This window comes from Sycon ciliatum, chromosome 1 (genome assembly GCF_964019385.1).
Source record: "Sycon ciliatum chromosome 1, ocSycCili1.1, whole genome shotgun sequence".
NCBI classification, from domain to species: domain Eukaryota; kingdom Metazoa; phylum Porifera; class Calcarea; order Leucosolenida; family Sycettidae; genus Sycon; species Sycon ciliatum.
In genome coordinates, this window is record NC_088643.1 from 60,123,413 (window position 1) to 60,136,056 (window position 12,644).

At 46.0% G+C, this 12,644-nt stretch overlaps 1 protein-coding gene across 1 annotated transcript; it reads right to left on the reverse strand.

The window, feature by feature from the left end:
- Nucleotides 1–693: 693 nt before the first annotated feature.
- On the reverse strand, nt 694–12,092 carry LOC135804673 (uncharacterized). The gene is made up of 4 exons (XM_065318594.1): nt 10,036–12,092; nt 3,695–3,939; nt 2,499–2,711; nt 694–1,766 (listed from the first exon to the last, which is right to left on the reverse strand). Exons 1-4 carry the CDS (start codon nt 11,840–11,842, stop codon nt 1,578–1,580), a joined length of 2,454 nt encoding a protein of 817 aa, XP_065174666.1. The 5' UTR covers nt 11,843–12,092; the 3' UTR covers nt 694–1,577.
- Nucleotides 12,093–12,644: the final 552 nt, after the last annotated feature.

Here is a 12,644-nt window from a genome sequence, read left to right on the forward strand (position 1 = left end):
GACCTAAATGCACTTCTCGGCTTTTATACATGTAATTTTTAAACATAATGCGAGTTGATAAGGGTTTTCCTTCTATCGACTCAGTTGTTTCACCCTTAAGTTCCGATTACATCATTATATTCGTACATGTGTACATTCAGCCGCATTTGAGATGGATTTTGTGCCACTTCTAGTTGAGGGCGCCAAATCTGTCCCCCGTGAATTCCGCGGCAGAATATCAGAAATTCCGTGCAGAATTCTGCGGCTGAAAACAGTAAATTCTGCAAATCCTTCCAAATTCTGCAAGGGAAATGAGCGTAAAAACAGATTGAATTTCCGCAACACCACCGAAGTTTGTTGTCCCTACAAATTGTGAACCGAAATTATGCGAAATCCTGGTCTAAAAAATTGAAAGCTCCAAAATGTACCCTGCGAGTTGATTTTGAAAGTCACAAGCGGGTTGGTTTGGCTGTGAATACATCAAAAGTCTCCAGAAAAAGCAGTTTTTCTCTCTTTTCTGCAATATTCCGCGGGATTTTCTGAATTCTGCGGACACCACTGGATTCTGCAATCCGCGGAATTCATGGGGGACAGCCAAATAGACACGCTGGATGGGATTTCACTGAGCACAAGGGTAGATAGGTGCACACGAGTACATGCGCTGCTTTCACAACCAGTGTTAGTGCATGTATTCTGCAGCTGATTGGCCTGTCGACGAAGGGTGGACCTTTATTTTTCACATCGGTTGAGTCTATTTTGCCCATGAAACAGGCCGTTCGAGACCAAAACAAAATAAGAATAAAAAAGATTAATAATGTGATCATAAGCACAGCCGAAGCAAAATAACTATTTGTACAACCAGAGCGAAGACCATCGCACAAACAACACAATCATCATGCTCGTATGCGCAAGCACAAACAGTTGGAGCTGCATAATGATTACGACAAAACTACATTGTGCAGCTCTAGCTCAACGATGCAAGCATAGTACTTGAGAAGGACAAACAAACATGGCACCATTCCAATCATTGACAGAGAAAGAAGAACTGAGGGAATGACCACAGGAAGCTCCGCAACACAATGCCGAGAAAGACAACAGAAAAGGAGAAAATGTGAGCACCGGTACAATATCGATCACAGTATAACTAGGGGAGACTAGACTGCGTGTGAATTAAAAAGAAAAGAACACCTGACGTGAAGAGCACATGATGATAGCCTCTACCGGTATGTACAAACACTTTGCCCTACTAGTAGGAACAGGGATGAGAAAGACTCGGGCACGGACAGGGACAGTAACACATTATGTTGTCGATTCACAAGTCCAGGGAAATGGCCAATTAGGAAAAAAAATAAGGACACTCTATGTACACATGCATGGGTGACAGCATTGCTAAATAAGCATGTGGGAGAGGAGAGAGAAAGATAGAGAGAGAATCCCACAGTAGAGAAAATAAATTAAAACCATCATTATGCCTATGCTGGCAAGATGGCCGTAAGCACACTCTTAGCGCAAACGACCAACAAGCGGGAAATTCTCAAGAAGAGAACATTTTAAGATAAGAAGTCTAATTTGAAAGCGAGGCAAACACTATGCCAAACTCAGTTGGGGTCACCCATATAAGGCAGGCCATTGTCATCAGAGCCTTCCTTACTACTGTTGTTGTTGTTGTCTTTATTAGTTGTTGCACTTGTATCAGGTGTGCTGATTGTCTCTTCGCCCTGGGAAACCATTTGGCTGCCAGCGCCCTTCCTTTTCTCTTTGGCACCATAGTAGTCGTTTGTCCATTCCTGCAGGGTGGATGAAGAGCACATCAACTTCTTACACAGGACAGTAGCCAATATGATGGGGAATCAGCCTTGATCACACACTACTAACCCAGTTACATGGGGAATCAGCCTTGATCACACACTACTAACCTAGTTACATGGGGAATCAGCCTTGATCACACACCAGTAACCCAGTTACATGTACTGCGACACTAGTACAGTGTACTCCACTTTCGAGACGGCACCCGGCATACACCCAGCATACAGCTAGGAACTGAAGTCGCAGCTCGCGCCAAGTTGTACACGTACACACGCTCACATGGTCAGAGCACTTTCCAACCCCGGGGGCGGCGAACACTACGGTTGAATACAGCACACTACTATAACTCAGAGTGTACACACACGTGAGAACGTCTCTCATCCGTCCACACTGGGATTGGGGCATTACCGTATCCCGAAACCGTCCCCCTATTAATTCAGAACAACCCACTCCGCTATAATGTAAATATGATGTTTCAGGACGGTCCAAGTACCCGTATGTGCACCACCACCTGTGCACGACTGTAGATCTCCACTGTAAGACTAGGTGTTGTGTATCTCAGCACAACACACATACACACGACATACAGTCGGGAAGTAATGTGAAGAAACAATAACAATGCCACCATGGCAAACTGAGTATAACGGTGAAGTTGTAGTGCCATCCGCCCTGAATTGAAAATAAAAACAATTATAAACAAGGGGATGACTTACGGAATTCAGCGAGCCGTAGAAACAGCCGCACATGATGTCAAGCACGCCAAAGCTGAGGGCTGGACGCTTATTGTTGGGGTCAGATTCAGCAATCTGCTGGAGTGCCACCTCCTGCATGGAGGTCATGTCTTGGCTTGACTCCTTGCGCGATAATTTGGTGGGAACCGTCGGGCCGATTGCACGATCATCCTTGTGACGCAGAATCATGTACACCTAAACATGAGCAGAGGAGATCATCAGCACAATGCTATTCACTAGTGTTCCTGTGCGCAGTGGCCGTCCAAACCAGTGAACAGCCTAACATTCGACATGGTTGTGGTGTAAGTAGCGCTAAAATATTACAGTAAGAATAGATATACTTCATATACTTCAAATCGCCAGGATGCGCTCAACACATTAGGCCACACGTTTTTATTTCTATGTTTCTCGTCACCTGAAAATCTAAAAACGTACGCGAGAGGTGGAAAAAATGACCAAAAAAAAAGTTTATTAGACCTTTGTTCACACTAAAATCCACCAATACACCATGCAAAATAGCATCCATAGTTAGCAACTATCGTTTTCATGTAGATGTACATGCTACGTGCTGCATGGGCGCATCGTACCGGTACTTATTTCGGGCAGTATGTTTATCGGGCTTGACTTGACTTCAACAGACAGAGCCAAAAGAATGAAGGGGGTATTTCTTTCGGGGAGGTACTTATTTACAGACTTTAACGGTAGTATGTGGTAGGAGCTTCTGTCACAATCTGTGCATGTGCAGCTAGATTGCGCACAATAAAATGGTGACCTCGCATCATGTGTCGCGCAGGCCAGGCCACATTATGTACATGTGCATGAGTGTGCTGGTCCCCACATGCACAGTCAGTGCAGCACATTTTTTTCCTTTTTTTCCTCCAGACTCCTGAATCGTATGCGCGCGGGTGACGAGAAACATAGATATAAAAAACGTGTGGCCTTAGACATAGCTGTCATTGCCAAATTGGGCAGATAATGGTGGACAGTTCCTAATTACGAAACACGCAGGTGGACTGTCACAAGCCGGAAAGGAGAGGGGAGGAACAAAAGTGTCACACCGCCATCACGACTACATGCCCGGTGATATGGCAGCATTGCAGGGTATGAACAGCTCGGTTGAGAGCACGCCACAGCAGCAGGAAAACAACACAAATTCTCCTCCTAACACGCCAGCTAACCTTGTGGCCAAACAAGATGATGAGCGACAGGTTGACGGTGAAGAAGTTGTCAAAGAACTGCAGCAGGTAGAGGTAGTCAGAGTACTTGTTGGGCATCAGGGTGAAGTAGAAGACGGCGATCAGACCTTTGATGACGGCCGCATTGGCAAAGGCGCCCAGCAGGAACTTGAACTCAGTCCACTCCAGGACAAGGCGCCGGGTTAGCTGCGTGACAATGCAGCCCGCCAGCAGAAAGAGGAACTCCGCTGCAGCAAACAAAGACCAGTCTCACAAGATTATGCCAATGCACAGGTGACACACCCTAGTTATCATACACGTCTGTATTTCTTTAACGAAAAACGTCAAGCTCTGTACGCAGTAGGAGCCTGGTACGCTATATCTCGCAGAATGGAAATGTATGCGGTAAGATGAAATTTGGGGAATTGATGGTTGAATCGTGTCCAATACACTGTGAACTACAATGCAGCTATGCCCATGCCATTGTTTGTCAGTTGTTATACAGAGGGCAAACATACTGTATAACACCTAATTTAACATTACACCTAAATTTTCCGAAATACCAAAATATGTAAAAATCATGAAAATCACTGTCAAATTAAAAAATCAACTAATACTTGTATACTGGTATACCGGTAGTACATTGTACATACATAACATGTACCGGTATACATATTATCAAGAGTACATAACCCCCCAGAGTGTGCAACCCCGATCCAGCTCTGCATAGGGTCTTGGTCGAGCGGAATCGGATCTTCTGATGTCATGCGTACACTCCACACCAGTGCAAGGCCGGTCTCGAGGCAGGGCACCATTGTTTTTGATCCAAGAGTACCCGCGGCTCCCCGGGTTCCCCTCAGATTTGTACGGTATTATGACGCAAAGATCCGATTCCGCTCGACCAAGACCCTATGCACAGCTGGATCAGGCGTTGCACACTCTGGGGGGTTATGTACTCTTGATATTATGTGGAGCATTTTGGCCCTGGCGGCGCCGGCGCGGAGATTTATCCTTACACCGAAAGGTCAGGGGTTGGCTTTTACCGAAATTTTACAACACCGAAAATAAGGTGATATACAGTACATGTAGTTCCAAAGTATTGCACTACTATTGTTTACTGGTACATGTAGTTGATTTGGAAATACAGTTCAGTTGTCACAGTATTCCTTGATATTTGGACCACCAAAATCGAATACGCAAATCCATGCAAAAATCCCCCAAACAGCAATGGTTAGTGCGCAATGAACATGAATGTGCTTGGCATCACTGTATTGAAAGTATTCACATGAAATATGCAAAGCCTTGGTCCATAGTTTCTACAAGATAGCACCCCAGGCATCTCTCCTCAAGCTTCTGTGCCTGTTCTTTCTCCTTTTTCCTTTTCTCTCCCCCCCCCCTCCAGTCATTTTTGTCTTCTCTCGTCTTCCTGTGAGAGAGCACCTTTGCCTGCTAGGTGGAATGACTATAAATAAAAGCACAACCACAACAACACAGCGGAGTTGGGTGCCGGATCCGAATACTTTCTGTGTGTACCAGCGCTCATCCACCCATGACATGACTGTGACCATGGACCTGCTTATGATGATGCCCTTGATCGCTTTGTAGTTTACGTTCTGTACACCGTATTTACATTTTGAAGTGCACTGGGGGCGCTGGCCCAATGACGAATGTAGGATTTCGTTTGCCAGAATGTGACAGAGGTGCCGGTGTATCAAGCGAAGGCAACATGGTCTTGATCTTATCAAGCGTACACAGCCCCCAATAGTGTGCAACTCCCGCATGCGATGCTATCCCGACAGATTTTTTTAAAGTTGGAAGTCATTTTTTTCATGATGCATTGCTCCGCGCATGAGCAATCTACGACGCTTGCACTGGGTGTCCATGCAGCACATGTGTTTCTTGGCCAGCGTTACCATGGTTACCCAGCACTCCCTGGTTCTTTGGGCTCTGACCAATGTCATTTGCAGAAATTTTCGTGGATCCGCGCATTTACTTGAGCGGTCTAAACATTCAGGCATACAGCTGTAACTGAAATTATATTTCCAAAACAACTGAGCTATTCTACTACTTGTAATTTCTAGTAGTTTGTCCTGGTACAGTCTCCAAGAAAAAACATTCTGCACTTGTGTACAGCTGGCAAAGATTGATATACTGTAAAAGCCATATATTTCGCTCCTGCTCTTGTAGCAGTTGAGCACTCTTGCGTGGGGTAGTGCCTTTGCTGTGTTGCGTTATGCAGAACTCACTGACTTGTCAGTTTGAGCACTCTGGCAAGGTACGTTCGGGCCTGATTGGAAATTTTTATTTCCATTGCTATCAGGTTCGGCCTCATTTCCTCTGTGCTGCGCTGACGAGTCCACAAAGGACGAAACAGTTCTGTCCGCAGATTGAGTATTTCGCTCCTGCTCTTGTAGCAGTTGAGCACTCTTGCGTGGGGTAGTGCCTTTGCTGTTTGCGTTATGCAGAGCTCACTGACTTGTCAGTTTGAGCACTCTGGCAAGGTACGTTCGGGCCTGATTGGAAATTTTTATTTCCATTGCTATCAGGTTCGGCCTCATTTCCTCTGTGCTGCGCTGACGAGTCCACAAAGGACGAAACAGTTCTGTCCGCAGATTGAGTATTTCGCTCCTGCTCTTGTAGCAGTTGAGCACTCTTGCGTGGGGTAGTGCCTTTGCTGTTTGCGTTATGCAGAGCTCACTGACTTGTCAGTTTGAGCACTCTGGCAAGGTACGTTCGGGCCTGATTGGAAATTTTTATTCCCGTAGCTATGCAGAAGACGTTACTTCAGTAACGTCTGGCGCTAGCCAGGGTCCACACAGCTTTAATTTGGTGTTTGTTTGTGTGTTTGTTTGTGTCACGCCTGGCGCTATCCGTATCTGACGGCAAAAAAGCATAGGATGTTATAAATTTTTCAATTCTCCTTTTTTTCAGGCATATCCTGGGATTCGAACCCGCACTATCGCCCTACATGCATTCCCCCATACACTTCGCATTCATACCCATTCTTCCAAGTTGCGTTACGTTATTATCTTGCGTTTGAAAGCCCTATTTGAATATTGCGGGAAGCTGTATGTGGCCAGCTGTGTTTGATGGTACGGTACGGTACGGGAGACGGTGTCGTATTACCCTCGATCGTTCCTGTCCCGTCCCTATCCCCTACCGTACCGTGCCATCAAAGACTGCTGGCCACAATGCATATAACTCAAATAGGGCTTTCAAATGCAAGATCACAATGTGAAACAACTTGGAAGAATTAGTATGTATGCGAAGTGCATCGGGGGATGAATGCAGGGCGCGCGATAGTGCGGGTTCGAATCCCAGGTTATGTCTAAAAAAAAAAGGAATTTTTTAAAGAATTTATAACATCCCTATGCTTTTTGTCTAGGTCATCAAGGCAAGAAAGCATAGCGTAGGGCCCTGAGCTTCCAAGCTCTCTCGTTTCCATTGCTATCAGGTTCGGCCTCATTTCCTCTGTGCTGCGCTGACGAGTCCACAAAGGACGAAACAGTTCTGTCCGCAGATTGAGTATTTCGCTCCTGCTCTTGTAGCAGTTGAGCACTCTTGCGTGGGGTAGTGCCTTTGCTGTTTGCGTTATGCAGAGCTCACTGACTTGTCAGTTTGAGCACTCTGGCAAGGTACGTTCGGGCCTGATTGGAAATTTTTATTTCCATTGCTATCAGGTTCGGGCTCATTTCCTCTGTGCTGCGCTGACGAGTCCACAAAGGACGAAACAGTTCTGTCCGCAGATTGAGTATTTTGCTCCTGCTCTTGTAGCAGTTGAGCACTCTTGCGTGGGGTAGTGCCTTTGCTGTTTGCGTTATGCAGAGCTCACTGACTTGTCAGTTTGAGCACTCTGGCAAGGTACGTTCGGGCCTGATTGGAAATTTTTATTTCCATTGCTATCAGGTTCGGCCTCATTTCCTCTGTGCTGCGCTGATGAGTCCACAAAGGACGAAACAGTTCTGTCCGCAGATTGAGTATATATATATATATAGATTGAGTATATATATATATATATATATAACGAAGTGCTAACTCTAATGAATTAACTAGGAGAAATCTGTCGTTAAAATAGAAATCGTTATACAGAAATCGACACATATACTGTCCTATTGAGCGTTGAGAATGAGTGAAAATCGTTACCTGGCTACCTTTGGTACACGTAAACTAGTCAATTTTGGGAAATCGTTATTATTATATGCGCCTCGTTAGAATAATGGCTTTTACAGTAGGCTTAGTTGCTTTGCAGCTTACAGTGTTTTGGACATGATTCGACCACTAATTTCTCAAATTCCGCAGTATAGAATAAGTTTCCATTCTGGGGAAATGTTTGCCAATTCCGAGCTGCGGACAGTAATTCAAATCCTTGTAAAATACAGACAAACACTGGCAGTTGGCAACACTGTCTTGCACTTCTACTTTGTACAGTGATTTAGGATGCTTGCACGCGATCAAATGAGGATTTGTCCTCCTCTGGTCCTGGACATGTCTGATAATAAGTTTCATATCGGCGATTGCATCATAAAAATGACGTAAACTTGAAACGCTGTCAGGACAGTACTTAGGCCACACGTTTTATTTCTATGTTTCTCGTCACCTGAAAATCTAAAAACGTATGCGAGAGGTGGAAAAAATAAAAATGACCGAAAAATAAAAATAAAGTTTATTAGACCTTTGTTCACACTAAAATCCACCAATACACCATGCAAAATAGCATCCATAGTTAGCAACTACAGTGCATTTCAAAACTATAGACGCGTAGGGTTTTTGAAATATTTCAAATTTGGCTGGAACTTTTTGAGAATAGTTTTCGGAATATTGCTCAGGATCGCTCCACAATTACTCTCATATAGTTTCTAAAGGATTGGATAACAGACGCCCAATTTGGAAAAATTTATGCACAAAGTGATCACAGATTTTATGTGGTATAGATGCTGGCATAACAGTTTTTGCCTAGGTACAAGTCTATAGTTTTGAAATGGACTGTAGTATGTGGTAGGAGCTTCTGTCACAATCTGTGCATGTGCAGCAGGCACGTACGCAGTGTCACCTCTAGGGGGGGTTCCAACCGAATCCCAAATAATGAGTTTTAAGTTTTAACCCTTTCTAAAGAGCCCTAGGATTTTTTCAAAATTATGCATTTTTCGTGTTGTTTGGATCATAACTTCAGTTCTACTCACTCAATCTTCATTATCTTGGGCTTCCTGGAAGTGGAAAGGTACCAGGGAGAGAATGAGGCCGACCATGATAGGACGCAGTACAGTCATGTACATATCCAGCGCTATACTCGGTAGAGTGCAGCGACGGTGCGAAAAATGCCCCAAACAGGCTCAAACGCATCCTGCTCCAGCGATTTCGTTTTTCTTGATCGCAGAGTTTCGATTTTTTGCTGTGTACTCTTGAAAATCTCACAAGTGAAGCCCCTGCAAATTTGAGCAAATCAGCGAGGAGAAAATCTCACAGTCGCACTGCGCGCTTTTGAAATTGCCGAGATCGCGGCTCAACTTACGAATGATTTATCTCACGATACATTGCTCGCAGTGCTTCGCAAATTATTTAAACCGACAGCTGAGAATTTTCTATTCGACTTGGATATTTGGATCGTTGGATTTGAGCGAGATGTGACTGAGTTACGATCTTTTGAAGTTTTGCATTCTTGCCAGATCGATCATGCGCCCTACCAAAAATGCCCAAAAACGTTGCTCGTTTGGAACATTTGGGGGGTTTCCGGGCAACGGGACCCCCCCCCTGCGCACGCGCCCGTGCAGCTAGATTGCGCACAAAAAAAATGGTGACCTCGCATCATGTGTTGCGCAGGCCAGGCCACATTATGTACATGTGCATGAGTGTGCTGGTCCCCACGGCCACATGCACAGTCAGCGCAGCACAGTTTTTTTCTCTCTTTTTTTCTTCCAGACTCCTGAATCGTATGCGCGCGGGTGACGAGAAACATAGAAATAAAAACGTGTGGCCTTATAGCGGAGTTGCACACTCTTGGGTGTTATGTACTCTTGATATTCTCAAGCCCACTGCATGGCGTTATCTACAGGACACTCGCGTCAATGCATTCCCGGGAGATGGGACCTCTGGCGGCGCAGCCTACCGTAATTTCCAGAGATACGCTGCACTGGATTAGAAGCTGCACCCGGATATTTTTTTGCCACGAAATACAGGCATCTACCCTGTTCATCACCATTAATTTTACTGTCATAGTATAACCTGCACTGAATATTTTAGAGTGATTACTGCCGTGACTGGTGTTTAAAGTACGCCTCACACTCAGGAAAATATGGTTCTTCAATAGTTTGACAAGCGGAGAAAACAATGCCCGCGTTCAAACTCACCTCCATGAATGATGTAGCGCCAGTAGTCCACCGAGCACCTCGTGTAACTCTTGTCCAGATCATCGTACACAATCTCAATAGTAGACTGTGCAATGGCAGACCAGAGGGTCAGATACAGACACACCACGCCGATCAGGAATGCCACAAAGCGATGAATGCTGGCATCGAGAGCAGTGATTTGGATTCGACCCGGGGGCAACCTGGCCAGGATCTGCACGCGCCAGACCTTGCCGAACAGGAAGCCAAACATGACGATGAAAGCAAGGTGACGGGGCCAGGGCTGGATTGCGCAGACGGCGCTATTGAGACGAGGAAACAGGACAAACGATTCAAGGCTAGCGAATATGCCGCCGGCCAGAATAGTCATCAGGTAAGATGGTGCAGCCGATTGGATGATAGAGGATTGCAGAGAGCCGTGAATGGAGACGGCCAAGACCAGGATGACAACCAACGCAATCACGTTGATGATGAGAATGGGGACACGCAGTCCCTGATCCTCATGGCGCAGGCATGCGGAGTCATCGCTACAGCTACGGCAGCCGGGCTGACATGCCCGGCATGTGCTGACACTGATCTGCTTCACATCAGATCCGACGCGCGACGCTATGTGACTGCCAAGGTAGGAGACTCGTTGTCCAGACAAAACAACCGTATTCGACTCTTGCGAATCAACCAGATGCCTGGCACCAGGACAACTACAGGCATAACTGTTTGGCTGGAATCCACTGGGACGGTTCACACACTGCAACAACTCGGTCACATTACCAGCAACATTAGCCTGGCCGCATGCCGCTGATCCAATGAACACATCATTTTGAGGCCCACTGCTGCTAGCTGGACACTGTGTCAAGTTGTATGCTGTGCGTAGAGAAAAGGCTGTCCAAGAGGAGCCCACCATCACAAGTTTGCCCACCTCAGCTGTGGTGCAAAGCTGAGCAGATGCAAGACGTTTTGTGCAATTCGCTATAACAGGAACAGTGTGGATATGGACCCATTCAGTCCTACCGTCCTCATAACACTGAGAGATAACATTGCTCCACGCAGAGGTGTTTCGGGTCACATAATACACGGTTTGATTACGTTGATAAACATCACTGACTATATTTGTCATGCTTGACTTGCTAAAGCTACCGTTTGCTTGTTGAGCATTGAAGATGTCCAATGGCTTTTGCCACTTCCATGATTCACTGCATGAACCAGTGTTCACACTTGACTGGCGGCTGATAGATATGTTCTTGGACGCAACAGCTGTTGCCTCTCGGCAGTCCATGGTAGTTGGCCCTGTTTTGAAGCAGGTACCAACTGCAGTTGCATCAGGTCTAGATTCCAGCGTAACTCTCAGATGAGAATTGAAGTACAAGTCGTTTTGCCAGATGTTGCAATCAGTACATTGGCCACTACTCTCAGCAAAGCAGTAAGATTGTTTAGCTGACCTAGCAGTGTTGACAGTTGGCGGAGCAGACAAAAGTAAATTGTTGAGGAGCTGTGCGTTACTGACGGAGAACACTTCCTGCTGTTCAAAAACTCTGCTTTGAAGACCATCAGCAAACACACGGTTAGGAATGGTGGTGAAGGTAGATCGTGTCCTGCTGGCATCGGCCGAGCAGTTTGCTTGTGCACTACTCATCTGCTGGAAGAGACTTGCCACATAGCGGAGGTGATCTTTGCTACCACTGGCTGTTCCATCAAGGAATGTCCTCACATTACTTGTATCCGGAAAAGCGGGGCGAGTGCAGGATTGAGACTGACATCTGACCAAGCTTACAACACATAGGAAGCTGATGAAAGTCAAGTGAAACCACGCCATGGTTCTCCGGCTTTCCGTTCAAGACTGGCTCGTTGGTGGAAAGGCCGTGTCTTAGGAGATGGAAAGGTGAGTTCCCTTGCCTCATAAAGTGAGACGAAGGGATTTCGAGCACAACTACACAAGAAGCAGGGCGGCAGTTAGAAAACACACCAGTCATGCAGTGAAGTGTGATCCTACCTGCGTACCCGGCCAAGACTGCGCTGGCTGGAAAAAACGATCTGTGGCGGTTCTGCCTGAAATCCATTCCGTTTGGCAATTCGTGTACTTCCCGCGAAGCTAACCGTATACAATGGTATACCGTACACCCGGGGGTACCCCAACTCGACTCGCCACGTCGCCAGTAGATCTACGTGCAGTGCAGTGCGCTGTGCGAGTGTAGTACACCCTGCACTGTACAACCGTACGAAACCAACTGATTGTGCTGATCAGGGAGTCGTAATAATTATACTTTTTTAGTCGTAAAATACTTTTTTACGACTTCCTAGCCCTGGTACCAAGAGTCCATGGGTTATGGACTCTTGCTGGTACTGATTGGCAGTGGTTGTATTGCCCAAAAACTTCTCTTTTTGGATGAACTCGCTGCATATGTATGGTAATAATCCGTACGACTAGCGACTCCGGACCGCAGAACTCTCACACTAGCGCATATCTCGCGGTGCCCAAATGATGATTACCGTACCGGTACAGCGGTACCGGTATGAACGTTCATGGCAACCACGTAGATCTACGTGTACATAATTATGCACTCATATGTGGCACAAAACAACGCAAACAGTGTGGGGTCAAAGGTCAAACTGTGTGC